Source organism: Pyrus communis, chromosome 8 (genome assembly GCF_963583255.1).
Source record: "Pyrus communis chromosome 8, drPyrComm1.1, whole genome shotgun sequence".
NCBI lineage: Eukaryota > Viridiplantae > Streptophyta > Magnoliopsida > Rosales > Rosaceae > Pyrus > Pyrus communis.
In genome coordinates this window covers 18,810,933-18,838,918 of record NC_084810.1, presented here as the reverse complement: position 1 = coordinate 18,838,918, position 27,986 = coordinate 18,810,933, and the positions used below count along the sequence as shown (strand labels likewise).

Sequence of the window (27,986 nt, the reverse complement as noted above, 5' to 3'; positions counted from 1 at the left end):
AATTAATTTGTGGAGCATCAATAATAGTATCCAATAATGTGAATATTTTTACCCATCATCCTCGAGTGATGGTGATACTCACGTCTCATTTATCATCGTTAGATTAGTTTTTAATTTTGAGATTTGTGCTAATCCACTTCACAAATCTCAAAATTTAAACTCATCTAACAATATAAATAGGGTGGCGAGGAAAATGCACTCTCCAACCAGGGTAATGTTAGGAGACCAGTTTTTTAGACCAAATTTTGTAGATAAAATGCTAAGAAAACTCTCTCTAAATTGAATTCTTTATGAACTCTCTGTCACATCATGTTTTTGATATAATATTTTATAATGATGACATGAAAAATAACGTTAAACTATAAGGTGGTGGAAAGTTTATGACGAGTCTCACTTTTTTAGAGTCCCATAGCATTTCTCAACTTTGTAAACCATATGATGTAGTAGTTAATAATTAAATTATTACTTAAGTGTTAATTAACGTATTTATTTTTTATTAGTAACACATTACATTGTTTGCAAATTTAGCATTCCAAACATTACATAATTTCAGTGTCTTTCCCGAGGCGATCCATATTTATTTTCGAGTCACAGTTTAACTAACCCAACCATAATTCAGCTTAAAGAAGTAAATACACTCCCTAATCATATTTTTGTCCACATTAATTACACTCCCTACATTTTCTTCATTTGCTCAATTTCTCTCTTTCTCTTCGTTGCTCACGCTCTCTTCGTGTTGTCCTAACAATGGCTCGAGGTTCATCTCAGTCGCAAGCGACGTCGTCCTCTGCGACCTCGCGCCCCGGCGTCATGGCTCCGAGGGGCTCGGCTGCCGCGACGGCCGGAATGCGTCGTCGTCGTATTGGAGGTTCATCCAGCTCCGGAAGCATCGGCGGAGGCGGAGGCGGGTCCGGTGCCGGAAACAACATGCTGAGATTCTACACGGACGACGCTCCTGGCTTGAAGATCACCCCGACTGTTGTCCTCGTCATGAGCCTCTGCTTCATCGGCTTCGTCACGGCTCTTCATGTGTTCGGCAAGCTGTACCTCCACCGATCTGGTGGCGGAGCTTGAATTCTGGGTCCTGGTTCGAATCGGGTTCGCATTTGGAACTTAGTCGGTAATTCAATGATACGAATGTTCTGTTTTCGCTATGCTCTGTAAATTTTTGCAGGGTTGATGTTGTTAGGGTTTCAATTTTTGTTTAAAGTTTGGATCTGTTGGATCTTGGATTGTGTTTGGATCGAAATGAAGTGACTTTTAGCCTTGAATTTTGAAGTTTTACATTGAATGATTGAGAATTTGAGGATCCAATAGTTTTGAATTTGTTGAAATTTTGGAGATTTAACGGAAAACTGAATTGTGCAAATTTGGGAAATTCATAGTCAGATAAAGTGAGTAGACTTTTGCTAATAAGAATTGGAATTGGAAAAAAGGGCATCCAAAGAAAAAGGGAATAGAGCCTTTAGAGAAAGATGTTTAGTGATTGCATGCAAGCCCTCTTTTGCTGAAATGTTCCTTGTTTGGTGCTTTGTTCTTGACCGAGTTGATATTATAATATCAACCTGTTTGATTCACAAAAGCATCTCCCTTTTGTCTGCATCTCTTTTATGCGGAAAGATGGTTGTTATCTGCTATATGATCTCCGCTAATTATCGCCGCTTCAGAAAAAAAGTAGGATTCCTTTGCAATGCATTGACTACTGATGTATGCTCAGAAAACATGCCCTTGATCCATTTGGGGTGAAATCTTAAGAATTGATGAATGATCAACAAATGTGAAGGGTTTGTTTTTAACCAACAATAACTAGGCTTCTTTCCTGCCCATGATTGGGACTTTGATTAGAAGGTATCAGGTTGTTTATTAAGAGGGTTTCATAAGATTGTTACAGAATGAATGCCCATTTCTGTTAATATTTTCATTAGAAGGTTTGCAGAAGTTTGGACTGGGGCTCAGTTTATCCACAGGGTTCCGCATTTCATAACTGTCGATCCCCTCCCTGTCTCAGTAGTTTAGTATATTGACAGACGTGTTTTTTGGGTCAAGCGATAGATTTTGTTAGATTAAGTGTTAGATTAGCCACCAAACGGGGTTTGAACCCATGTCATCATGCAAGGGCTCATCTCCTTTCCACCACTGTGGTAAAGGGCCACTTGTGACAGACGTTGCTTGTTGAGTACAGAACAAATAGAATATCTGTTGACGCAGAGAAGTTAAAGTTCAAGTGTATGTGTTCGAAGGGTGATATTATTTGCCTTGATCGTTCTATAAAAAAGATTTTAGAATGAGGTGAGCTTTATGTTTAATATTAGAGATCATTGTTTTGTAGACTTTTTGGGTTTTGTGATATGTGCAAACTATGTAAAGACTACTGATTACTTTTGGTATAAAGTTACATTCCTCCATGGTATCATTTTTAATTTGAATAAAAATACAATTGATTGTTAGGATTTAGTGAAGGGGATTAGTCATCCGTGGGGTTCACCTTAAGTTTGGCTACATCCACAGGGTAGAAGAGTTCTCATTAATAGTGAAGAGTTTACACAATACATAGCTTCAAGCATAATCATCATTAGTGGGTTCTAATGACAAGTTTAGTATAATAATGACATTAGTCCCTTATTGTAGGAAGAAATGTCTCCTTTTATAGTTGAGGAGAGTCTTCGGCTTCCCTCCTTGGTCGATGTGGGAGTCTAAGAGCTTTATTCTGACGTTGACAAGTGTCGTGTTGTGATTGGTCTCTTGATTTGAGAGAAACTCGTGTGCTTCAGCAGGGGCCTCAGCATGAACCTTTAAGTGAGTTCTTGAAGGTATTGAGTCGACCGGTGCACGGCAATTTCGGGATTGGTGAAGTATGGTACAAACATGCCCTCCTAAGTTCCTAAGTGAGGAAAGCTTCTTGGTTGGGGAGTTGCAAAATCCGAGTCCTTGACTAATTACGAAACTTCCAAGTGCCGAAGTGTAGTAGCATATAGTGAGAGTCTCCCAAAGTTTCCAAGTGAGGAGTATAGTTGGAGGAGGTGGCTTGATTTTCCTGAGTCATTGAAGAAAAAAGACTAAAAAAATTCTCTCCTTTGTTTTTTGGATGTAGCCCAAGTATTTTTTTTTTTTTTCTCAAGCTCAATTCCTTCTTTCTTAGTGAGAAAAGAAATTTGGTTGAAACTTTTTCCTTTGTGTATATAACTTGAGTGGTTGAAGCTTTTTAAACCACATAAATAGATTTTGCTTCCACTCTTGAGCAAGAGTGTTGAAGGCATTTTTTAGTTTTTGGTTGAAGCTTTTTGTTTGTAAAATTTTTTTCCTTGTGGGTTTTGGTTGAAGCTCCTTAGTTGAAGCTCTTTGGTTGAAGCTTTTTGGTCGAAGCTCCTTGGTTGAAGTTTTTTCCTTTGGGCGCATAGCTTGAGTGGTTGAAGCTAGTCATAAGACACCAAAAATTGTTTTGGCTTCGCACAATCTTGATTAAGAGTATACGAAGCTTTCTACATGTTGTAGGTTGAAGGTTCAGAAAACATATAAATTAATTTTGCTTCGCAGGGTTAGGAAAACAATTTCCTCTTGGCCATTATTGTTTATTTGTCGAGATGTGCTAATTTGTTGTGTTTGTAACTGCATCTGAGTTGCCTTAATATTTTCAGTTTGTATCAGTCGGTTATTAGAATCGGGTTGACTTGTGGAATCAGTTTTTGAGTGCTTGGCATAACACTTGGTTGTATTATGAGGAAACACTAGAGGTGTAAGATGTTTTATACCTCTAGCGTTTTCAGTGAGAGGACTTTGGATGGTTACTTTCATCAATTGTGTTACTCTTCAATTGCTAATTTGTTTGTTGCTTTTCCTGGCTGCAGGCGATTACGTTTAAAATTGGTACTGACTCTTCAGAATTTGGTTACGTGTGAATCTGTTTTTTCGATTTCACCCATTATCTCAAGTGCTGGATCATACTAACATCCATTGACACAAATAGTTCATGAAAGAAAATCGAGTTGTTTGAGACCATTAGGATTCGCATGACGAACTGCTAGGTTTTGGATACGAGATATCCAACCGTTGACATTAAAGTTTTACAATTGTTGACCGCCAAACCCCAAGTTTTTTGCCAAAGAAAAAAACGAGAGATGTTATTGGCGTTTACAAAAAAATCATCATGCATTTTGAATAATGGGCAACGATTACTTACATATATAGGTATGGGTGATATGGCGCAATGGGTACAATGCCTAAAGTTTCCTTTTTCTTTTTTGACAAAAAATAGTATAATGCGTTCAGGTGCATAGAGCTTTCGCTCGGGTGTTCACACCACCTCCTTCGTTAGGTTTGCCTTTGATGGTAGTGTTGCTAGTGGGTTGCTTCTTCCCGCTAGCTTCCTTCAATTTGTTGTTGCTACTATTGTGGGATTCGATGGCAGTGTTTGAAGCCTTGTTTTGGGATTCTATGTCGGGGGCTGTGTTTAGCTTGTTTTCAGGAGTGTACTGGGGACGACCTTTGTTTTTGTTGGTGGGTAAGTGGCTTTTCATTGGTGGCAGTGGTTTAATACTGCTAGGGTTTGCTTCGTTGTTTATGATTTGCTTTGTTGTTTTTTATGCTTTGGGCTCACAATGTTATTTGGGCTCTTGGTTACTGGGGGGGAGGGGTCCATTTTTTCGTCTGTGTATTAGTATTTGGGTCTTCTCTTATGCAAACACAATAAAGTAATCTTTCCCCCAAAAAAAAAAAAAAAAAAAAAAAACAATAGTTGTTGTAAAATCGACGATGTGTGCAGTGGAATAAATAAAACAAGACACAAAATTTACGAGGTTCCTCTACAGTCAGTGTGACTGGAGTACGTCCTCGAAGCAGTAGTGGTGCTTTCATTATAATATAAAATAATAAGAGTCTAAAATAACTCTCTATTATCTCCTCTCCTCTTCCTCTATTTTCTATCTTCCTCTTCTGTGAGTCTTGTGGCTTCTATATTTCTGTGATGGTCTCACTTCATGCATAGGGTGTCTTGTATTTATATAGGAAGTAAGGGCACTGAAAGTTGTTGGACAGCTCACTCCCACTGATAAGATTCCCACTTGTCCTCTTTGCTTTGAAGTGATTGGTACAGTCATCCATCACATTATTTAGTGGCCAGTCACCAGTGTTTACAACAATAGTCAAATTTTTGTTATATTAAGGGGGAGGGGATTCGAAAACAGGACTTCCAGTCTTAACTAACTGCGTTACAGGCCACTTGCGCAATACCTAAAATTTTCAGCCCATATTCTTTCTTCTTTTTTTTTTTTTAATTCATCCTGTGTTAAAAACAAAAGATTTGTCATAAATAAGTATAATATCCATACTTTGGTTTCTTAATCTTAGTAAGTAAACATGTCATAAAAGTAGAACTATAGAACCGAGAAATGAATGCCACAGAAAAATACATGAGAGCGTAAAAATCACGATCCTAAAATAAACCTATTCATTCTTTCAAAATATAAATGTGTATATGTATAGGATAGAATCCCGTACAACTTCCCAGTCATATTCATAGTTTCACCGTTCTCCAGTAATGGTTACTTGATAATGGTTTCATGAGAGTTAGGCCCATTATGATTTGATTGTTTTTGGCCCAAATATTGTCTCTGGTCATGGGCCGACACGAGGGAATGAAGTAAATAATAGAAAAAGGCAAAAGGGTGGGGACCCGAAATAGCCAATTGGATGCGTACCCGCCAAAAAGACGGCCAATTTGTCCATGCTGTCGTGCCCTTCCTTCCTGGTTTTCCAAAAATGGAAAAAACCGTCCGAAAATTCAGACGCAGACAGAAAGAGAGAGTTAGAGAGAGAGAGAGAGAGAGGCGCAATGCCTGAACGAGACGTGACTCTCTCTCTCTCCCCTATCTCTTTCTCTCTCTAACGCAGCATCAGCAACCTTCTCTTTTGATTCCGAGAGAAAACGAAGAAAATGAGCGTGATCGACATTCTCTCCCGAGTCGACTCAATATGCAAGAAATACGACAAGTACGACGTCGAGAAGCACCGCGACCTCAATTCCGCCGGAGAAGATGCCTTCGCCCGTCACTACGCCCGCGTCGACGACGAAATCCAAGCCACTCATCTGGTTCCCAGTTCCCGCTTCCACCTTCGATATTGTTAATTGAGTTTGGTTAGTGAGAAAATGTACGAGTTTTGGTGTTTGTTTGATTGTATCTGAATGTGCAGAAAGCCGAGAAGGCTGTGATGGAGAGTAATCGGGCTGTAGCGGTTGCGACGTATGTGGAGATTCGTCGGACCAAGGCTCGGTTGATGGAGGAACTTCCTAAGCTGCGCAAGTTGGCTCTGAAAAAGGTGAAACGAATCCAATTCATCTATTTTTATTTTATTTTTAAGTTTCAAGCTTACTTATTAATTAAGACGAACTTAGGGAATATGTGTGATTAGATATGGATTTTATTTATTTTTATAAAATAGAGGATTATACGGTATTAGCTTCTTATTGTACGATAATGTATGACACGACATAATATACTTTTCTAAATTTTATATATATAGAAATATATAATCTATAGTTTATAAATTTCTATTTTCTATTTATAATATATAATAAAATTATATAGAATTCTAAATCATAAAAAATTTATCAATTTCCCCTCCTCAAACGGGATTCCAAGTTCTTTTTTTTTTTTTTTTCATATTCTTTCATAACTTAAATATTGTTAAGAGCCTCCCGGTGTGAAAACAACAAAGTTTGTGATGTTGTTCTAGATAGGGAAGTCTTTGTTATGAATGTACTAAAAACATAAAAAAAAACTAAATTGTGTGTTGATAAGACTAAAAAAGAATACTTACCAAAAATATATGATCATTTCTTCAATAGACCCTACCATAGACGAATCATAAATTTTGAAAGATGTGTGATTAGAGATTTGATGGGTTTAAATGATATGAAAATTTTCTATTCAGCCAATGATGATTGGTAAGATTGAGATTTTGTGTTCGGATAAAGTGTGAGAAAGAAAGAATACCTCCAAATTGATGTTACGTTCTTATCTGATGGCTGGTCAATAGTTTCTTATGGTCGACAAAGTCGGTAGTTTCTTGGTTTTGGAAAAATGGTGTGGATTGAGCCTGACTGTTACTGTACGTGTGCCTATCAACAATGCACAAGATGAACAAAACAAGAGTGTGGTTCTTGGAGTAAAGGAACAAAACAAGAGTGTTGTCAACGACATTGCAGAACCTACAGGGAATTAGACTAGGAAGACACAGTAGAAGCAAATACGGTTGCCTAGAGACAAGGCAAAACAAGACAACTGTAACCCCGGTAGATAAATTCCATGAGATCTTGCATTTCCCCTTTATATACAACTTCTGTTCTGAGACCATTGGCATAAGAGTTGGGACTCCACGGTTAACCCCGTTTTGATGAATTCTTAAGGGGTTGCATAGAATCTAACAATCAGCTTCTTTACTCTGATGACTTGTCATGAACTTGCTTCTTTTTCTTGAAATGGGTTTGCTTCTCTGAGTTTCTTAGGAGGTCATTTTTTCTGTCGTGCTTTACAAGCTCCGCATTCTCGGAGCAAATACAATGTTTTGAAAGGGGCCTATCCCCTTCTTTTTGCTAATTTCTTCTTGTCTCTCTTACCATTTCGTTTTGTATCTCATGTTCATGTTTCACCCTGCATTGGCGCTACCTCCTAACGTTTACCCGCTTATGATGTTTCCGCTGCACTTTTTGGTAGCTGTTGTGGATTCGGTTTGACAATAGAAAGCGCAAATGTAACCAACATGACCAAATCCAAAAGCTACATAATGAGTTACATAGGATTGTACATTATGAGTTGCACTACGTGAGAATATCCTTCCCACAACGCCAGAGCATGAATTGACGTAGGCATGGTTCTTACTATACCTTAAGAGTGTGCCGAACATATAGCCTTAGTATATCACTTGGAAGCCATAGTGTGACTGCGTGAACTTCTTAGACCAATAGACACGCACACCCACATAAACATAAGGGAATTTGGATCATACTTCTTAGTATTGATTTTCAACACCACTATTATCTGTAAAGACATATTCGTATTTCGGTCTAATAACAGGTTAAAGGGCTATCCCCTGAAGAACTAGAAACACGTAGTGACCTGGTTTTTACACTGCCTGAGAGGATTCAGGAGATTCCAGATGGGACAGAAGCTGCAGCCAAAAAAGCAGGGGGATGGGGAACTTCAGCATCCCATAAAAATATCAAATTTGATTCATCAGGTAATCAATGATTTTTATTCCTTTTTTTATTTTTCTGGTGTTATAGTTTTCAATGAAAGTGGCCTTTTGATAGATTATGAATACTAATGTGTTTCCTTACCATTCAGATGGGAACTTTGAAAGTGAATTTTTCCAGCAAACTGAAGAATCGAGTCAGTTCAGGAAGGAGTATGAAATGCGGAAAATGAAACAGGCATGTAACGTTCCTGATTAATTTAGTTTCTTTTACATATGTTCTGTGAGGCAAAAGAAAGTTATTTTGTCAGACAGTTGCTTGTGACTGTCTTGCGGTACATCGCTGCTGTTATTTTGATTGATGAGTTACTCACTTGTGCAGGATGAAGGTCTAGATATCATCTCTGAAGGATTGGGTACTTTGAAAGATTTGGCCCATGATATGCATGAGGTTGGTTGATGCACATAACTCTGTTTCGTTTTCTTATTAGACGAATTCAGACATTGATCGATGTTTCAATATGTTCAGGAAATGGATCGACAAGTCCCGCTAATTGATGAGATAGATACAAAGGTGAGATTTTCTTCTCTAACTAGAATTCTAATTTTTCCAATGACACCTGGGAGAATAATGTTGCAAAGATCTTATTAGTTCATTACTTGGTGACGGAGTTTTGATGCTTTTACAACAGGTGGACAAGGTTACATCAGACATAAAAAGTAATAATGTTAGGCTTAAGGAAAATCTAATCAAGGTAATTGTACGCTGACCGTAATGATCAGTTTTAATTGTTGCATCATACAGGCAGAGTTCTAATAATGAGAAACTTGGTTTGTTTTGCAGGTGAGGTCGAGCCGAAATTTCTGCATCGACATTATTTTGCTTTGTATTGTTCTGGGAATTGCCTTCTATCTATACAAGTAAGTATTATCCCTGTCTTTTTACTGAGAAAACCTAAACTCGTACGTAGTCCCCAAATGCTAAGAAGCATAAACACTTGCTGACGTAGAGTTAAACATTCTGTCAAATTGGTTTCGTGTTCTGCAAACTAACTCATAAAACATTTTAGGCCACATTTATTTCATGGGGTTGTCTAAGTACTGGTTTTGCGTGTTCCGAATGCTTTAAATATGATACTAGTTCAAATTTTCTTATTGGAGACTTTACTTTCCTCGAGTAAAAGAGATATTCTACTGTTTTGTTTGCAGTATACTGCGATAAAGTTACTTCAAAAGGACTTCAGCAGCTTATCGGACCATATCTGGTGTGGTATTATATTCTTCCATTTCTCAAGGCTTTGCTTGTATCACTTTAACATTTTCCGTTTACGTACAACGTTAATTATCTAATCTAGCTACTTGAAGATGATTATATATAGTTTCTTGCTCATCATGGTGGCCTTTCTGCCAACAATGTGGAAAATTTGTAGTTTAGAGTTTATTTATGTATGTACTTGTCATTCAATGAACTTACTGAGCATCAATTTGACTTTATATAGTTTTACAATGCGTAGTTAGAAAGTTATCTTGATCCAAATCCATATTGTTAGTAGTAAAAGAATTTATAACCCAATGAAAGGCAAACAAACTGAACTTATATAATAATTACTGATATTATTGAAGTATTCGACAATTCTAGTTTACATATCCATTCATATTATTACATCTGAGAAGTGTTTATTTTGGTTCTTTTATCCCCATCCTTGATCAAGCATAAACTTTCGTACATAGGAATGCGACTATAGATATATTTTTACGAGGGCGGTAATATCCCCGACCAGGAGAGCATTCTCGACATAAACAGAGTTAACAAGCAACAAATGTAGATTATTGAACTGATATTTACCATCCAGTCTAGAGGCCAAATCGATACCATGCTTTTTACACCTTGCTTACACTTCATGCTGTACAGCCTGAAACTATTGCCTCCCGAATGTGTTCTTTCGTTAAGGCACATAGCTTTCATCAAAGACTTCATTACTTGAAGTATGTAGCTAGGAAGGACATTTCATTAAACTCCTCAAAGTTGGCGGGAACCGTTGGATTTGCTTTAGGTATGTCATTTTGCAAGTGGTTTGGTATGTAGCAGTTGACAACATTGCCAGCTGCTAGTCTCTTGCCAGGCAGAACATTCCCATCTTTGCTCTTGCTTTCTAGATTTATCGGTGGAAAGAGATTTTCTTTCGTATTTTCTTCTCTAATCTTCCTTTTTAGGGTGGAACTAATGCCCGAAGAAGAAATTGATATTGTGGATTTTACCTTATTATTTGAACCGACTTCACAGCTATCTTTTCTCCCTTGAAGGCTCGCACTTGAATTGGTCTCTATCGGTGATGGAGCTTGACCGGCAAGCATGAAAGCTAATAGTCGACAGTCTTTGTATAGAAAATCTGTGATTAAATCAGCACGATGGATTGGATCTGTAGGCTGTGTCGGCCCAGCTTTTGGTAGGCACCTCCAAGATTCAGTGTTGTAGATGTCTTGAGCGTTGCATGTGTTCTTTGTTGTGTTTCCTCGCTGTTGAACTCGACATAGTACCCAATCATCCAACTGTTACAACAAGAAGCATTTTTATATTATTGCCTTTGGTCACATTGTTTTGATCAAAGTCGATGTATGAACTGGATAACTGACTGAGTCGTAGGTAAAAAAAAAAAAAAAAATGAAGACGGCTTAAATAGTTAAATCGAAGCATGGACTGAAGCAAGGTTCTTGATGATGTTAAAAGTTTAGTACCTCTACTATCTGTGTTTCACCTTTAAAAACACAATTGTTATAGTACAAGGCAAGATCAAGTATGTTGAACTCTAAGGGAATAGCTAGGTTTGCACGAGAAGTTGTTAGAGCATGGTGACTCTAAACAGTTGATGGGTGTGGGGATTACTCTCATCAATGGTTATCAGGCATGCATACATGTGAGTGACTGATGCTAGCATTTATTGCGTGTGAAACAAAGTACAGTATATGTATTGGTTGATTAGTAAGCGTATGCCTTTTAACTGGTTTGTTCCTTCGTTTTGAGATACATATATATAATATGCAACTCAGTAACTCATTCTATCCACTTACTCTCATAGAACCTTTTGACCTTGAGGGGTTAATCGTACTGTTGAGAAGTCTATACTCGTTCATGAGCCACTCAGTCTTAACTCCCTTTGGAGCTCGACCTTTGTAAAAGACTAAAGCCTTCTTCACTCCTATCAGCTCCGATCCACAAGAAGTGAGAATTGGCTTGTCACCTCCAGCAGCCTTCCAATAACCCAAAGCTGCTGCTCTATTGGGCCTATCCCCATTCGGATACTTCCGGTCCCTCGGGCTGAAAAAGTACCACTCATCTTCTCCAAACAAAGCCTTGTCTGCAAAAAAGGGCCAAGTAATGAAACAAACAATTAAAAAACATATACACTTGGCTATTACTGTGTAATCCAAATCGAAGGATTAACCACAGAGGAATGGAGGAATGAAATGAGTGAATGCTTCAGTACTGACTGGGTAGATCCCACGGATTATACTTATACAGATCGATCTCCGTGATCAACTGCGCTGGAAGAGGATACGAAATCATTTTGTTTCGTAAGTAATGAACAATGAGTTCTTCGTCTGACGGATGAAATCTGAAACCAGGAGGCAATTGCAGAGTTGAAGAAGTCGTGAATGCGGGTTCTTTCTCCATCGAAAGCGCAGTTTTTCCTTGGACAACGAGGGAATACAATAAGAAGCAACGATAATATCAACCCAAAACAGTTGTAGATGGAATAGGAAATGGTGTGAGAGGCATTATTTATGTGCATTTTTCATGCAGATGCGGACATTACGTGAGAAAGTTACAACAAAAAATCCTTATCCACCAAGTGCATCGGCTGTAGGAATTCTAGAAAGCCATTGCGTTTGGTTTTGCACCAAGTCTCATATTAACTCCAAGTACTCTATGTTTTTTCTTAAAGTCTTTTTCCAATTCTTCATAAGTCTTCATCTACCCTTTTTGCCTTGAGTTTCTATCTTATAATCGCATTTTCTAACCGGACCATTTGTAAGCCTTCGGTTCACATGTCCAAACCTCCTTAACCAATTTTCTCTCATTCTATCTTCAATTGTGGCCACTCCTGCATTACCTTGAACATCCTCGTTCTTAATCATGTCCTTTCTCATGTGCCCACATATCCGGCGAAGCATTCTCATATCCGCTACACGCATTTTTTGAACGTGGTACTACATTCTGTGCAATAAAGCATTGTTGGCCTTATTGGCGTACTATAAAATTTTCTCTTTAGCTTTAGTGGCATATGATGATCACACGACACACCTGATGTACTCTTTCATTTCAATCATCCTGCTTGTATTTTATGTTTAACATCTTCATCCAACCATGCACATTACGTGAGATAGTTAAACCAAAAGAAGGTGTTACGTAATTAAATGCTTGAACTCCAAAGCAAAAGACTTCGAGACAGCTATGCCTGTTTGGATTTTCATGCTGGAATATTACATTCTTCGACCAACCTTTTCGGATAATATTGGTCCTCAGGCCCGTAGCTAATTAACATCAATTAAAAACTAATCAGAATTAGTTTTGGTTGAGTAATGTTTCAGTAAAGTGTAGGTTTCCATGTAATTTACCTTAGTTAAAGACAACGTTATGACAGGTAATTTGCATGTCGGATTATGCATGGAATATTTATTGGGGGAGAACGCAGCTGATAAAACGGTAGGAATCAGTAGCCCATGTGGGTAACTTATAAGAACCAAGAGAGAGATTTTTCACGGTATCAAGAACACAATAATGTATATCAAATATTATAATACAAATAGTTATTGAACACTTAAAAAAGAAAAAAAACTTTAAACTACTTATATTATAGCATTTGGTGCACTGATCATTTTCGTTGTGGTCTGGCACACAATAGCTTATTAAGATTCTTTGTTTATTGCTTGGGAGAGGTTTTTAAGTGTGCATAAAATATGGTCCGGTACACCAAATGTAAAAACATAATTGATTGGAAACTTAAAAAGAAAAAATCAACAAATTATATTATGTCATTTGGTGTACTCGAGCTACGCTCTCGACACACTAAAAAATTTCTCCTTGCTTGAAGTTCAAGGCAGTAATAAAACTATTTCCCATCTGTTTTAAAACCCAATTGTGCTCCAAATTGGCTGGACTCTGGCTGGACTTAATCGGATTATAACAAAATATTATTAAATTGTCAACGCATGCAACATTGTATGGTTCTAAATTTTTTGAATCAGATTATCAATAGATTCTGTCAACACTTCTCTGCATAGTTTTGCCCGAACCAAGCTTCATGGAGAAGCAGTCCACTTTATGGCAAAGACACAGTAAGAATATCTTCAAATGAGATATTAAAATCTTAGGTAGAATGTCATTGTGCATATTTGGCATCAAAATTCTATCCAACCGAAGTATTATTTGTTGACTGAATTTGAAGACTTTGTGATTTGGAGTCAAATTTGACATCAATGTCAAATTATTTTTAATTCATTTCAACCAATTGAAATTTTGTTTTAACATTTTTTAATAATTACAATCATTTAAAACTCTTTTTAAATAATAAAATAACATTTGATAGTTCGGTTGGAGAAGTACAAAATTTAACATAAGACTTTAGTTGCCAAATCAACTATCAATTGTAATTTGACTCTTATAATTTGACATCTCTTTTAAAAATAATCTAATGCCACCGGAGTATAAACGCTAAACAGTATCTTTCGGCCATTAAAATATTCCTTGTCCGCAGATGTGATTTGAGCGTCATACTCTTCAGCCTATTCCTAAGAGTACATGATGATCATGAGTCAGCGACAATAGACTTATAATTCAGTATAATATATAGCTGTAAAGCATGAAAACATTTTATAATATATGAAATTCCTCCATAAGAGAACTAGGTAGGATACTTGTCGTTTATTCAAATTTTCTCATGGTATTTATTTAATAAAATATCGTCAGAAATTACAGAGACAAATTCTGGTTATGCATTATATGGTCGGAAAGAATGTGATAACATTGCTCACATGCACATAGGATCTCACAAAAGTTGATATGTCGATCGGCTTAAGAGGTGTATTCAATTGAGAATTTAAGAGATTTAAATGAATTTATAAACTTATGGATTTTTGTGAAGTTTAATTGATTTGTAAAGATTACATATGAAATTTTGATTCAATTCCCTCGAAATCTTATAGAGAGAGGTGAGATTTTTCGATATTTAAAATACAATAGCAATCTCTCCAATTCCCTCTAATTCCTCAACTTTTTTAAACTCTTTAAAATCAAATTCTAATTTAATACATTTGGAATGTTATAAACTTCTTTAAAATCTTAATTGAAGACACCTGAATTTCTAAGGATTTTAATAAACTATCTTAAAATCATGATTAAATACAACTAAATTCATTAAAAGAATTAAAATCCTTCAAAATCTCAATTGAATAATAAAAAAAGATATCACATTATATGTTAAATGATCTTCTATCTTTATAAGGATTCATAATAAGAAAAAAAATTAACATTAGAAAGAGAAATATTATAAGGTAGATTAAGAGTCAGCAGACAATGGTTAGTTGTTATCAGAGCATTTCTAAGACCATCTCTAATTGGAGATGCAAAACGCCTTGAAATGATATATAGAATCTAAATTATCCATCTTCCCCGAAAGATTTATATAAAAATATATATATTTCCCCACTTTTTTTAGGAGGTGAGCTCTGCTAGTCAAGGAGGAAAAAGTAATCTCAAATTCTTCTTAAAAAAAAAAAAGTAATCTCAAATTTACATCTCTTTCATTGAAATATAACTCATATTTCATATTTTAGATATGTAAAATATGTAAGATATAAATGTGGGATTTCTATCTTATATTTGTAAATCTGACTTTTTATTTACATTTTTTTGGTTAAGATGGAGATTTTGAAGAAGATTCGTGGGGGAGGGGGGAGTTTGGTGAGAGATCAACGAACGACTTCCCACTTTTATCCAGAATGATAATATCGACATCATATTGGGTTGACAAAATAGTAAAAAGTTAAGAGGAAAAGTTGGCACAGTAAAAAATCCAATTACCCAGGAACCTAGTCAATAGGTTTATAAAAATGTTGTTCTTTTATTGCTCTGCTATTTTATCATATTAGATTTCTCTTCACCCCTATACAAGTGAAAGAGTGATGTTATTATGAAAATGTGGTAGGGAAATTGAACAGGAAATAGTAAATATGGTACGCACCTTATTGTTTATTTACCAATCATTTATAGTACAGTATTTAATTATTATTTACCAGGTAAATGCTACACAACCTAAAATAAAAGGCTGGTAAATTCCTTATGTCGATCTTTCTTGCATGCAAATATATCACGGACCGTATAGTTACGTGCATAGGCATGAGGTTCATAATGCTAGTAATTTAGTTGGGGAGTCCAACTCTCGATACCCATTTGGGATATTAGAATTAAAAGAGAAGACTTTATGCACCGATGAAACCCAGGTCTAAATTTGTTTCGACGTGTACATGAATTCTCGAACTCTATCTGTTGTTGTATACAGGATTTGTTCCTCATGCATTTATATATATACACATACGATGATGAACCTTGTTCAAATCGATTAATAAATATGCAATATAGCGAATCCAAGGTGTGTTTGTCCTTTTATGTCTGAATTAAGGTCTAAGCTTCTTGTTGATTTTGCGGGCAAATATATATAATATAACTTTCCGGTCATTATAAACAATATATTATACATATGTAGCCTTATCTAATTGTTTTTAGGGAGTTTTAACGAAATACTCCCGATGTTGTTTACTTTTAACGAAAATGATATTTTTACTCTAAAAAGTTACTACCGGTACTATTCATTTACAACACTTTTTTGTCATTTTGATTAAAGCTCAAAGTTTTCAAGTCCTTTTCATTAGTTTTCCTTTATTTTTATGGCAAATGACGTTTTATCGCAATGGAGGAGAACAATGATGTCTACTCACCCTGGTGCGGGTTCCATCATCACCAATTGATATCCTCTCACTAGCATTTAACAATTTAACCACTAACACTCATTTGTCCAAAAAAATAAAACTTGTTGTAATGAACGTGCATGTGGGGACACTTAAGTTGATAAAAATTGATAGATTAAGATCACATTGCTAATTAAGATTGTTAGAAATAAAATATGGAGTAAAAGAGAATGGAGAGAGACAAAAGAGAAAATGTAGGAGAAATCATAGTATTCTTTCCTTCTCGTTAGAGTGCATATTTATAGACTTAGGATTTACATAGAAAAAGGTTATAACTCCCAAAAGTTCATATATAATAAATAATATTTACAACACTTTTCCTTGGAAGTTCACCAATCAATGTAGTTACCTTGATAAAATCTTGCTTGGACAACCCAGTGGGACAAAACCTGAGTGAAGGAGAAAAATCAAGCGCAATGTTTTATGAAATATTGCTAACGTGTTGGACAAGAATAATGATACATCGCTATAACCTTTCCAGAAAAAACCCAGTCAGATGAAAGCCTGATCGAAAGGAAGAATAGTGCACTCAATTTAATTTGATATAGCATAAGACTCCCCCTAACGAATAACTCTCTTTGGTGAATAATTCCCCTTGAAAATAGTAAGCCTTGATTCGAATGTCGTCATTGTTGAGTCTGATATTGACAAACATTCATTTTCAACAATTGAACTTTAGTAAAGCTTGTCCTCGGGAAGTATTAGAGTTTATCAGGAGTTGACAATAGTCATTTGTATTCTTGCACAAAATAAATAAATAAATAATCTAGGATTCGAAATAATCTAGGAGCAACTTTACTCCATCGCGAATATAAGCCATATATACAAATAGTCTGATAGGCTATCAGTAATTCTACAAAAATGTGAACACTTTCAAAAGTATGTTGCAACAATATAAATTCGGTTCGAAGTAACAATTACATAAATTTATGTAGAATAAGTATAGAGTACATACTTTGAGCATCATGCTCTTAAATTAAAATCTTTGATAAATAATTTCGTGGCATGTTCTATACTTTAATAAATCGCTTCGAGAGCTTTGAACACATGTCATAGGTCTCACGTTTAAAGAAACACTGTGTTTATATCTGGCTCTATCTACAATCAGAGGATATAAATGTCATAATAGCGATTTAATTTCACTTCATTACAAATACCTAAGACTAATAACATTTAGGGTTAATACTGTAGGTTCACTTATTTCATGTTTTTCAATGGCTCTCGAAAGTAGTATTTGCAAAAAAAAAAAAAAATTCACATTTGGGCAACCTTTTTATGATTTGTTGACATTTAATGGAAAACTTGATTATATATAACCCTTGATAATATGAATAGCTACTATAACATTAAATTCATCATCAACTTGTCATCCAACAATTCTCATTTTGCATGCGCATTCTTAACTTATAAGTGTATCTTATTGATTGGGTACTAATGCCTTTCAGACTACCATTGTCACTTGTAGGACAAACATCTTAAGATGAATTATTTAGACAATTGGATCATAACCTCCCTTGAAGCGAAAGTTTCGATAGGGCTTGAATGTTATTAACTCCACTTATGGAAAATTCAAAATTTGGAACCTATATATCTATCATACTTCAAGCATGTAATAGATTAATCTATGTATGTCACTTATGAGACAAAAGCGGATGTATCAATGTTAATTCCCGACATCCTTGGAAACTGTCATTTCTCCCCTAACAGCAGGAATAGTATCTCATTAAAGTGACAATTTGAAAAATTACGGTAAATATGAGCATAACTAAAAACAAATCGACTTGAATCCTAATTTTGATGGGTGGACCATCTTTGTGTACACAATTACTTGTTGGTTAGAAATTAACCTCAACCAAACTAATTATGATGATGTATGTGATCAATATTCATCTCCCAAGCAGAACTACAATGAATAAAATGGTTAAAACATTTCGTAACCCAAGAGAAGTTGTATGCTCAAAATCATTCCCCAATGACATGAAATAGACGACCTAGGAATTGTGCTTGTAATAGCAAACCAATAATATAATGATTATATTTTGGATACATGCATGTCATTGATTAAATAATCCACAATTAGATGATTAAGTTCACAAATACGTTTTTAAATTCACAATAAGCAATACAAGAATTCAAGGTGAATTTTGACTGAGATGGTCAATATGCAAGATTTACCACCACTACTAAATCGAATTGTTGAACTCTAGGGGGCAATATTAAGATTTTGGGGAGAAGGGAAAGCTTTGGGGAAACAAAGAACATGAAGAAGGAGATTCACGGCAGGAGAACGTGACGTTTCACGTTACTTCAAGTCTTCAACTAGGAATTTGATTATGTTAATTATTATTTAATTTTGCAACTCAGTATTACGGTTTGATGGTATTCTTCTTCGTTTAAGAGTGAGAGGTCTTAGGTTCGAATCTTGTGAATGACGAATTTGATACCAAATTAAGCTACCCATTGTGTGGCTTAGCCAAACTCCTCCTCTCCCTAGTATAAAAATATCGATGTACTCAAAATTATTATTACTTTCAAATAAGGAAATTAATTTTTTTTTTAACAAATGATATTATCTACACTAAAGGGGAGGGGGTGGGTTTAACTTCACAATGGGCTAGCAATAATATGATTCAAATTCGTCTTTGGAGATAATCGAACCTAAGACCTCTCACTTATAAGTGAAGATGAATACCACTAGACCTTAGTACTAAGATGCGGAAATTAAAAATTTTAATTAAGGGGAAATAGGGTTTTCGTTTTGAAAGATGATGTGTCAACTCTAAATCCGTTAGATTGAATTTTTAATGAGCTAGCATGTGGAGAGTAAAGGGCAAGGAGATCCTAGCAGAGAAAAACCAAGCAGAAGATCTGAATCGCAAGATATATGGATGAGAATTACAAGTTTGAAATACTTTGAATTAATGATATGATATGCATTCAGACCAAAAGTTATCAATCTTCAACAATAATATTCATAATAACATAACATTGTTAGAGCATATCTATTGTAATTGATATTTTCCTAGCCAAAACCGTTTGTGTGTAATCAAGGACAAAAGCAAATTAGGTATTAGATGTTAAGGTTGGTTATTCTCAAGCTATTTTTTGTTGGAGATGGAGATCAAGGCTCAAATTTTAACAGGTGTTCGTTATCTACGATAACTAAGTTATAATCTCGAGTTTAGGAAGATAAGTTAGCTAAGAGATCATGCATGCATTCATAGTTGGATTAGTCGTATTCATTATTACGCATCTCAACTTGATATGATGCACATAGTGCTTAGAATTACATGAAATTTTGGGAGCATGTTTCAAGACGTTAACTCTTTTGTAGTAATTAATTAAAGTTTCACCTCCAGGGCGCTCGAACGGATGAGAAACGCTCAAGTGGAAATTGTTAAGTTTTGGGCGCTTGAGCACACCATACGAATTTCAGTTTCTCAATTTCAATGTTTCACGTGTTTTTACTTGCGTTTTACATCCCTTTTTTAATGTGTTGTCTTCTAATATTAGCATTATGTCTCTTATATGTCTAATAACAAATAAATTAATATATTGCATCTAACAGATTTTCATATGAGTTAGCTTTTCTTATGAATCTTTTGGGTTTCAACCATATATCATGTTCCTACAAGATCTGTTTTTCATTTTAGTCACATTTCAATATATTGGGATTCTATGTGGTGGAAGATTTTATAGAGAAAAGCCATGACATTATTGCTGTGAATCTGTGATGACCAAAAAAAGTCCTAAAATAATCTTGGAATGTGTTGTGTCATGTGACTTACAAGTCATCGAAACACAATCCAATTTTCCGTCATTTTAACCTTGAGCTACTCTCTTCAACAATTCCTCATGAATTAGAACATATCTCTAACAACAGCTTATAATGATGACATGAAGTATGAAGATATTTATTTTCCATGGCTTTTCCAAAATTGTAGTGATATCAATTTTCCCATCAATAGACAGCCCCATTTCTAAGGTTTTTTAGCGATAACAGAACTGTGAGGATGAAACTCTTTTACTTTCACATCCTCACAAGTCATTACTCATGTGGCAAATTTTCAAGCCAAACACGTGAACTATACGAATTGGTTGACGTCGAAAACGTGTGGCCATTGAGCTTCACACGTGGGTCAACTTGCTTTGATATCATGAAAAAAGTTGAAGTTTCACCATAAAACCGGGAATTGTCCAACCTCTTATTGGTTTTTCCATGTGGTTTGTTTGTGTGTGTTGGGCTCCATGTTGGTTTTGGGGCTTTGTCTTCTGTATGTTTGTGGCCCATCTTTTTTTTTTTTTTTTTTTTTTTTTTTTTTTTTTTTGTGACTTAGCTTGTTTTTGGGCTTTGTTGTATTTGTAATTGTTAGCAATGTAATATACTCTTTTGTCCAAAAAAAAAAAGTCTTCAACATATCACTTAGAAATTTAGGATGCGTCTGTTACACCTCATTAGCTTAGGAGGGATTAGGAGGGATTGGCTTAATTAGGATTATAATTCTATATTTGGTATGGTATTGGGCTAAACTGAACGAGACTCACCTCGACTACGAGGTGCTCTGCTTCACTAAACCTTAGTATCTAGTCCCAAACTTTCACTTAGGGTGAGTTTACGTAACCGTAATCGGAATTGAATTCCGATTACGGGGTATACTTTTGTTTACTAAACTTGGGGAGTAAAAGAAAAGGTGGGACCCATACAAAAATTTGGAATTCAATCCCAAAATTTGGAGGATTTGGATTCCTTAGATTAACATGGTATTTGGATTCCTGATTGCTTGGGCAATCGGAATGACATTTTTGTTCCCTTTATGCCCTCACTTACTTTTTTTTTTATTTCCAAGACTATCCTTTATAAACCCATTAACCCTAGTTTAATTATGCACAACTCTTTACTTTTTTTTTTATTTCCATACTCATTCACATTATGCACAACTTCATGCATATGCCGAAGAGAAGAAACTACAACTTGAACGAGAAAATTTAAATATTAAAGTAAATACTTAAATTTATATAAATAAACAAAATCATTTTAGTGTGTCTATGAAATAAAAAAAGCAATTTAATTTTTGTTTTCTTACTATTATATCAAATTTTGTTAAAAAAAAAAGTATATAAAATATTTGATCTGAAACAAGGGCATTTTAGTAATCATATTGGCTTACATTCCAATCTGGTATTAGTAAACAGCTTTATGGAATTAGTGTCATTTCTATTCCAATTCCAAAATATTTAAGTAAACAGTTTCAACAGGTATTGGATTATGACTACTTCTCAATTCAATTTCTCTTATTTTCATTACAGTTATGTACACGCATCATTAATATTAAGCAGGACTAACAAGGAAACGGTGTCGACGACCTCCCCACTCCTCTGCATACGTCTCTCTCTTCTTCTCTCACTAATCACAAATCCGTGTTGCGAAGGTCAATTCTGCAGATTGCGTCTTGTCGTGGACATCAAAGAAGGATTCCGAGGCCGATTACAAGGGAGTTTTCCGCCGCAGCCCCCAAAAATGATTCCCACCACTCTGGCGTTGCAGCCATTACTCCCCCGGCAGGAAACGGCTGTTCCAGCGCCAAAAATTTTCTATGAGGCACTGCAGTTGGTGCTGGGTTTGTGGTAGCTTACAAAACTGGATATTTCTGGGTCTCTCTCTTTCGGGTCTGATTATTTATGGGCCGATTGTGATAGAAAACCATTTGGGTATTTTTTTCAAACCAAATATTTCACAATTCTTATACGGCTTAGTTTAAATCAAATCAATCCAACTTAATCTATGAAACTAGTCTAGTTAGAGATAATTCAGTGTAACAAACACACATTTTGAATATTTTTCTTTAGCATGATCTTTCATAAATACGTAAGCAAGACTATCAAAACTTTGATGAGGCTTCGCTCCTCCATCCTTTTCCATCTTTCTTATACTATCAAAAAGTTAGGTATGTTCTGGGACGAAAAGATTTGAACCTCTGAATAGTGGGACCAAAATATGTTACCTTTTAAAGATTTCAATTATACATCCTGCAATCATCTTTTGTTCGAATGTGATGGACAAAGTTTCATATTGGTGATGAACCAAATCTTGTAAGAGCTTACAAGTAGTAGGATTACTCCTTATATGTCAATTGATTTATGGTAGAACCTTAACTTTTTTTTAATTTTCACTTCATTAGACAAATGGTTAGATGTGAATTTAATTTGCAATTTTTTTTTTATTCTTTGAACAAACTAGTAATGTTTTATAAACTCATTTAAAATCTTAAGTAAATACTCTGAAAGCAAAATCTTATGAGGAGTGTATTCAACAATATGCTAGGTGTTCATAAAAAAGAAAAAGAAACAAAAGCGAATATATCTACACTTTTTTAAACACCCTTACAACTTTGATTAATACCTTGGATCCCAAGGGGTCTCTGTAAGTTTCTGTTCGACACCAAAAGAAGAAGAAAAAAAAAATCATCTGAGCTTAATGCTGTACAAGATTTTCATCATTTCTAATATTGCTTAACAAAACCGGTTATCCTTTTTTTTGGCGAACAAAACCAGCTTTCGATAAATACGGTATATGTAAGAACACCACTATTACCGCAACCGCAACCGCAAGTAAGACTGAGTCAAAATGGGCAAAGATTCTCAGTTCCAGTTGGTAAATGTGAACATATGGAAAATGAGGGATCTTAAGAATCTAGCAATCGTATCCGGTTATCTTACATTATACGATTAGTTTTTGTTAGATACTATTTATATTTGAATTTTAAATTTTAAATAATTTATAATCGTATGATGTAAATGAACGAACACAATTACAAAATCTTTAAAAAAATAATCCGGCGGATATCCTTTTCCGTGAACATGTATAGCTAAAGCCACCAGAGAGGAGAGAGAATCAGAGAGAGAGATAGAGAGAGGAGCGAATTTCTAGAGAAAAGTGTAGGTAGTACGTGTGTGAAGGGTGAAGGTAGTGTCTCGTGGGTTTTGGTCGACATGTCAAGCGGTACCAGTCATTTCTTGTCTTCCCCTTCTCACTGTAACTGACAGTCTTTCATGGGTCCCCAACTCTCTCTGCGACCACTCAGCTCTCACGGGCGGCACCACCCTCTCTCTCTCTCTCTTCATGGTCCCCATGCAATTATAGCGTAATGATTTTTACCTTATGAATTGCTGGCTGTAAAGGTAACTCACTTTTCTTTAGGGTTTAACCTTTTCAAATCAAAACTTGATTTCATCTTTAGAAACTTGTCCACTTCTCTTGTAAATTATTATTTCCATTATTATATACCGTAGATATATATTGAAAAAAGAGAGGAGAGAATGGGTTCTAGCGGTCCAGCTGAGTCTATGGCTGACCGACTTTGACAGAGCAGCCGTGTTTGATAAGGATAGAGAGAGAGAGAGAGAGAGAGAGAGAGAGAGAGAGAGAGAGAGAGAGAGAGAGGAAATATTCTCTTTTGCCTTCATTTTCCGTTTGGTATTTTTACTTCCAAGTGCAAGCGAGGACTTTTCCCAGAAAACAAAAAAGCTTGATTCTGAAGTTCTTAATTTGTTCTCAAGGATTCAATACACAAAAACTGAGATTTCTTGTATTGTCTTCCAGAGTAGTAAAGCTTTTTGTTTTTTTTTTTTTTGAACTTTTTAAATTTGTTTTAGTGGGTATTGCTCCTTCTGTTGTTACTTTTGCTGATCTCGCAAGTTTATAACACAACCCATTACTACTGATAAGCTCAACTTCCAGATGATGTCCGAAGATGCGCGTTTAGTTCCATCCATCATCACAGGGTTTGCTCAAGAGCCCGATTCCAATCCTAACCCTAACCCTAATACAAATAATCAACTCAAAAGGAAGAGAAGTTTACCTGGAACACCAGGCAAGTGTGTTTTCATCTCTACCTTGCAACTTCATACAATTCTTTAGCTTCGAATAGTATATTCATCAATATTCCTTTTTTGTTAATTATTCTCTTTTTTCATATTATGTTTGATGGGACTTCTACTCAATTGCAGATCCAGATGCAGAAGTGATAGCTATGTCCCCAAAATCCCTAATGGCCACAAACCTATTCGTTTGCGAAATTTGCAACAAGGGTTTCCAGAGAGACCAGAACTTGCAGCTTCACCGACGTGGCCACAACCTTCCATGGAAGCTCAAACAAAGATCAAAAACAGAAGTGATTCGGAAGAAGGTGTACGTGTGCCCAGAAAAGTCCTGCGTGCACCACGAGCCATCGCGAGCGCTCGGAGACCTCACCGGAATAAAAAAGCACTTCAGCCGAAAGCACGGCGAGAAGAAGTGGAAGTGCGAGAAGTGCTCAAAGAAATACGCAGTTCAATCAGATTGGAAGGCACATAGCAAGGTTTGTGGGACTAGAGAGTATAGATGTGACTGTGGAACACTCTTTTCCAGGTACTACTGTTTATTTCCGATTTAATCTTTCACTTCCTATCTTTACAAATTCCCTCCTTTTATATGATTAATTTGGGGAGAGAATATACATTTAATGCTCTCACGTAGAAACTTTTATGGGGTTCTATTTGAATTTAATGCCTGTATGATTCCTCAAGTGTATGATTTTTTCATGTATGTTTCGAGTACTGCTGAACTCATCCAATTTGTGGGATTTTTTAGTTTGCACCGGGTATCTACCATACACGGGATCCTCGACTGCCAGATCCTTGTTCATTTAATTTTTTAAGCATATTCATCCATTCATACTCAAGAGTATATTCAACTATTCATTACTCCATTACATTGCCATACACTCGAGCATAATATAATTTGTTTACTAAGTTTCTCTGACTACTCAAATGTGCTTTATACATGCTTATAATGCACTGTTACACTCTTCAGCTTGTTGACCAAAGTTTGTTAAACAGGAAGGATAGCTTCATAACACACAGAGCCTTCTGTGATGCTTTGGCAGCTGAGCAAAGTGCAAGATTCTGCTCAGCTCCAACTACCAGTAATATCAATCCAAGCTTCATGAATGGGTCTATTGCCAATAATACCCATAAACCACAAAGAATCCCACATTTTATACCAATGTTTCAACCGGAATTTGCTGGCTCTGACCACCTAGCAGCCAACAATCATCTCAGTTCCAATGCTTTTATACCTGAAATGCTGCAAACGGCATCAATGGACATGTTTGGATCATCGTCATCATCTCAGATGCAATGGCTCATCAACAATAACAAGTTCGTGGAAGAATCATCATTTGCAAATGCCAACAATCTCTCTATGTCATCACCATCATTACTGCGGGGAGTGCTTAAGGAGGACGAAGAATCCAAAGGGAGTTTCTCTGAAACAATAAGTACTACTACTAGCACCTCTTTCTATAATAACAACAATAACAAACAGAACCACCACCACCACCACCAACCCATGTCAGCCACAGCACTTCTGCAAAAAGCAGCTCGAATGGGATCTACAACCAGCAACAACAACAACCCAGCTACAACATTCAACGACACCACCTTGGACTTCAATGATTTGGTGAATTCTATGTCTTCCTCGTCAACTCAAGGAGCCACAATTGAAGATGGGTCACTGTTCCTGAGCAACAAACACTTGATGATGCCAGCTGGAGCAGCAGCCATGACAAAACAAGGAACAAGTGAGCAAAGCAGTTTAACTAGAGACTTTCTTGGAGTGGGAGGAGGTGATGCAATATTTGGTGGCGGAGTGCCTTTCTTTCAACAAGAGCTAGCAAAGTTAGCTTCTATGAGTGACTTGAGCCAATACACTAGTACTACTACCAGTAGTCGGCATCAATGACATCAATTACAAGGTAATTATAATTCTAATAAAGACTTTGTTGTACCTATAACTAGAGTTTTAGACGAAATGAATACCAATGGAAAGTAGATTATTAGGAGGCTAACGAGTCTGAGTTGCACTCTATAAAGTAAGTCAACCCGTGGAGAGAGAGAGAGAGAGAGAGAGGGAGAGAGAGGGAGGGAGAGAAAGCGCGCGCTAGTGCAGGTTGGGAGAGACCTAACAAAAAGAGAATTCATGGGTTTAAAAGAGGTAGGAGGGAATAGGGACCCTCCCTGCATGCATGTTGTAGATTTTATTTTGTCTTTCTTTTCATTTGATAAACGCTAAAGCCTAACATGTGTTATATTTGCTTGTGAGTTGTGACCTATGTCGCTGCCTTTTCTCAGTGTCAACATTTGCCACCATCAATTTCAAACAAGGGAATCTAATGTACGTTGGTGTGGGCCTGATTCAGAAAAAGTTCAATGACAATGGAGTTGGTTCTACTTTATTTACTAGATTTGAGGTAATTTGCATTCCCAAGTAATTAGTAATGTTTAATTGTTAGGTTAACGTGAATGTTTGGCAATTGTTATATTCGACAAACAAGCTTGTGGTTTATAACAAAAATATCTTGTTCCTATTTGTTTATAATACATCACTCTAATCCAGTCTTTTATCCCTGACAACATAAGAATATCCTGGCCTCTTTTTATTAGTTTTGTATAATCCAAATAGTTTTTTTTTTTTTTTTTTTTTTTTTTTTTTTTTAAAGAAACTGTTATATTATCAATCAAGTGCCATTCAATAAAAAACTAAATTGATCTCAAATATCACCTACAAAACTATCAAATACCGTCGGTGTCTAGAAAATTAATGTAGAAAAAGACCAAAAGATGCTATTTCTCACTCAAGAAGGACGTCTCTCCCTCACCACATGTGCCAGGGATTTCGGCCACATCTATATCATCAACATGCAGCCTTGTGTGACCCCTACCATTCTCTTGGTCTTAGCAAGCTTTTCTCGTGGTGGAACGCCATTTGTCTTGAATCCCAATTAAATTGTTAGATCTAGACAACTCTAGCAAGGTATGAGTTGAGTCCAAGAATTTTGATAGTTGAGCCGGATAGGTCACCTTAATCTACGCGGGGTGGTGCAGTTGTGCCCGATCAGTGGAACAATGGTTGAGGTGATGGCGGCATATGGCTAGGATTTGCATATCTAAGTGATTACAATGAGTAATGAGATCTATGTCAAAATAAGGAGCAACACATATCTCCCAAGCGCAACTGTTGTAGAACTGTTCTTTTAGGTTTTCGTTTTTTTCAGCTCGACCATTTTAAATCAAAATAAGTTGTAGCAACTTAACTTGAGTTTGTTGTGCAAGTTTGTTGTCTCTTCCTGTTAGAGCTTCTAGCGTTAATTTTTGGTTTTTTTTTTCCTGATGGTGGTTTACACAAGCTTCGCTAGTTATTGGGATGAGTCTAAGGAATTAGTTATTGGGATGAGTCTAAGGAATAACTTAAGTAGTATGCACGGAATTGCAAAAATGTTTCAATACTGATAAACGTATTATGTATCCTATGGATCTTAAGTCCTAAACTATATTCCTAGCCATAGGATGATCTAAAGGACTATCGAACATCCACAAAGGCCGGTTTATGTCGTATGCAATAATATGTCTCAGAGTAAGCATGTAGTGACATAGAATAGACATAAAGGTGCTAGGAGATCAAACTCATTGAACATTAACCAACTATAGAAGTATACGAATGCAAGATTACCTACTTGTCAATTGTACCACACTTCTGATTAATGGATGCAACTAGTTCTTAAACCTGAGGCACTGTTATCTCATGTAAATAAATGTGATCTTTGGTCTCCCCTAAAAGCTCTCAAACAATAGCGCAATCCTATAGTGTGAGTTTCGGGATCATTTGATCACATTCATGCTTAGAGTTTTGACAAAGGGTGGTGTTATCCACACACCCATTTTTACCTCCGACACAC

At 36.0% G+C, this 27,986-nt stretch overlaps 4 protein-coding genes across 4 annotated transcripts; 3 read left to right on the top strand and 1 right to left on the bottom strand.

Annotated features, from left to right (window-relative positions):
• Nucleotides 1-659: 659 nt before the first annotated feature.
• LOC137742790 (protein transport protein Sec61 subunit beta-like) lies at nt 660-1,271 on the top strand. The gene has a single exon (XM_068482743.1). The coding sequence runs from the start codon at nt 748-750 to the stop codon at nt 1,072-1,074; it is 327 nt and encodes a 108-aa protein (XP_068338844.1). The 5' UTR covers nt 660-747; the 3' UTR covers nt 1,075-1,271.
• Nucleotides 1,272-5,790: 4,519 nt separating this feature from the next.
• LOC137742652 (syntaxin-71-like) lies at nt 5,791-9,559 on the top strand. The gene is made up of 9 exons (XM_068482574.1): nt 5,791-6,085; nt 6,187-6,312; nt 8,070-8,232; nt 8,340-8,425; nt 8,570-8,638; nt 8,717-8,761; nt 8,880-8,942; nt 9,032-9,108; nt 9,397-9,559. Exons 1-9 carry the CDS (start codon nt 5,930-5,932, stop codon nt 9,407-9,409), a joined length of 798 nt encoding a protein of 265 aa, XP_068338675.1. The 5' UTR covers nt 5,791-5,929; the 3' UTR covers nt 9,410-9,559.
• A 605-nt stretch (nt 9,560-10,164) lies between these two features.
• Nucleotides 10,165-12,381, bottom strand: LOC137743070 (NAC domain-containing protein 2-like). The gene is made up of 4 exons (XM_068482989.1): nt 12,300-12,381; nt 11,677-11,877; nt 11,257-11,543; nt 10,165-10,737 (listed from the first exon to the last, which is right to left on the bottom strand). The coding sequence occupies exons 1-4, from the start codon at nt 12,379-12,381 to the stop codon at nt 10,165-10,167; spliced, it is 1,143 nt and encodes a 380-aa protein (XP_068339090.1).
• Nucleotides 12,382-23,518: 11,137 nt separating this feature from the next.
• On the top strand, nt 23,519-26,646 carry LOC137743567 (zinc finger protein BALDIBIS-like). Its single transcript, XM_068483486.1, has 5 exons — nt 23,519-23,816; nt 23,951-24,083; nt 24,220-24,619; nt 25,090-26,006; nt 26,383-26,646. Exons 2-4 carry the CDS (start codon nt 23,951-23,953, stop codon nt 25,991-25,993), a joined length of 1,437 nt encoding a protein of 478 aa, XP_068339587.1. The 5' UTR covers nt 23,519-23,816; the 3' UTR covers nt 25,994-26,006; nt 26,383-26,646.
• The last annotated feature ends 1,340 nt before the right edge of the window (nt 26,647-27,986 follow it).

Bases quoted from the DNA above. Each gene is read 5' to 3' on its own strand.
- LOC137743567 (XM_068483486.1), top strand. From the start codon at position 23,951: ATGATGTCCGAAGATGCGCGTTTAGTTCCATCCATCATCACAGGGTTT. The intron at 24,084-24,219 runs GCAAGTGTGTTT...ACTCAATTGCAG, and splicing joins AAGTTTACCTGGAACACCAG to ATCCAGATGCAGAAGTGATA. The intron at 24,620-25,089 runs GTACTACTGTTT...TTTGTTAAACAG, and splicing joins TGTGGAACACTCTTTTCCAG to GAAGGATAGCTTCATAACAC.
- LOC137742790 (XM_068482743.1), top strand. From the start codon at position 748: ATGGCTCGAGGTTCATCTCAGTCGCAAGCGACGTCGTCCTCTGCGACC.
- LOC137743070 (XM_068482989.1), bottom strand. From the start codon at position 12,381: ATGCGTGTAGCGGATATGAGAATGCTTCGCCGGATATGTGGGCACATG. The intron at 11,544-11,676 runs GTCAGTACTGAA...CCTTTTTTGCAG, and splicing joins TAATCCGTGGGATCTACCCA to ACAAGGCTTTGTTTGGAGAA. The intron at 10,738-11,256 runs GTAAGTGGATAG...TTGTTGTAACAG, and splicing joins GGTCAAAAGGTTCTATGAGA to TTGGATGATTGGGTACTATG.
- LOC137742652 (XM_068482574.1), top strand. From the start codon at position 5,930: ATGAGCGTGATCGACATTCTCTCCCGAGTCGACTCAATATGCAAGAAA. The intron at 8,426-8,569 runs GCATGTAACGTT...TCACTTGTGCAG, and splicing joins AAATGCGGAAAATGAAACAG to GATGAAGGTCTAGATATCAT. The intron at 8,762-8,879 runs GTGAGATTTTCT...CTTTTACAACAG, and splicing joins TTGATGAGATAGATACAAAG to GTGGACAAGGTTACATCAGA.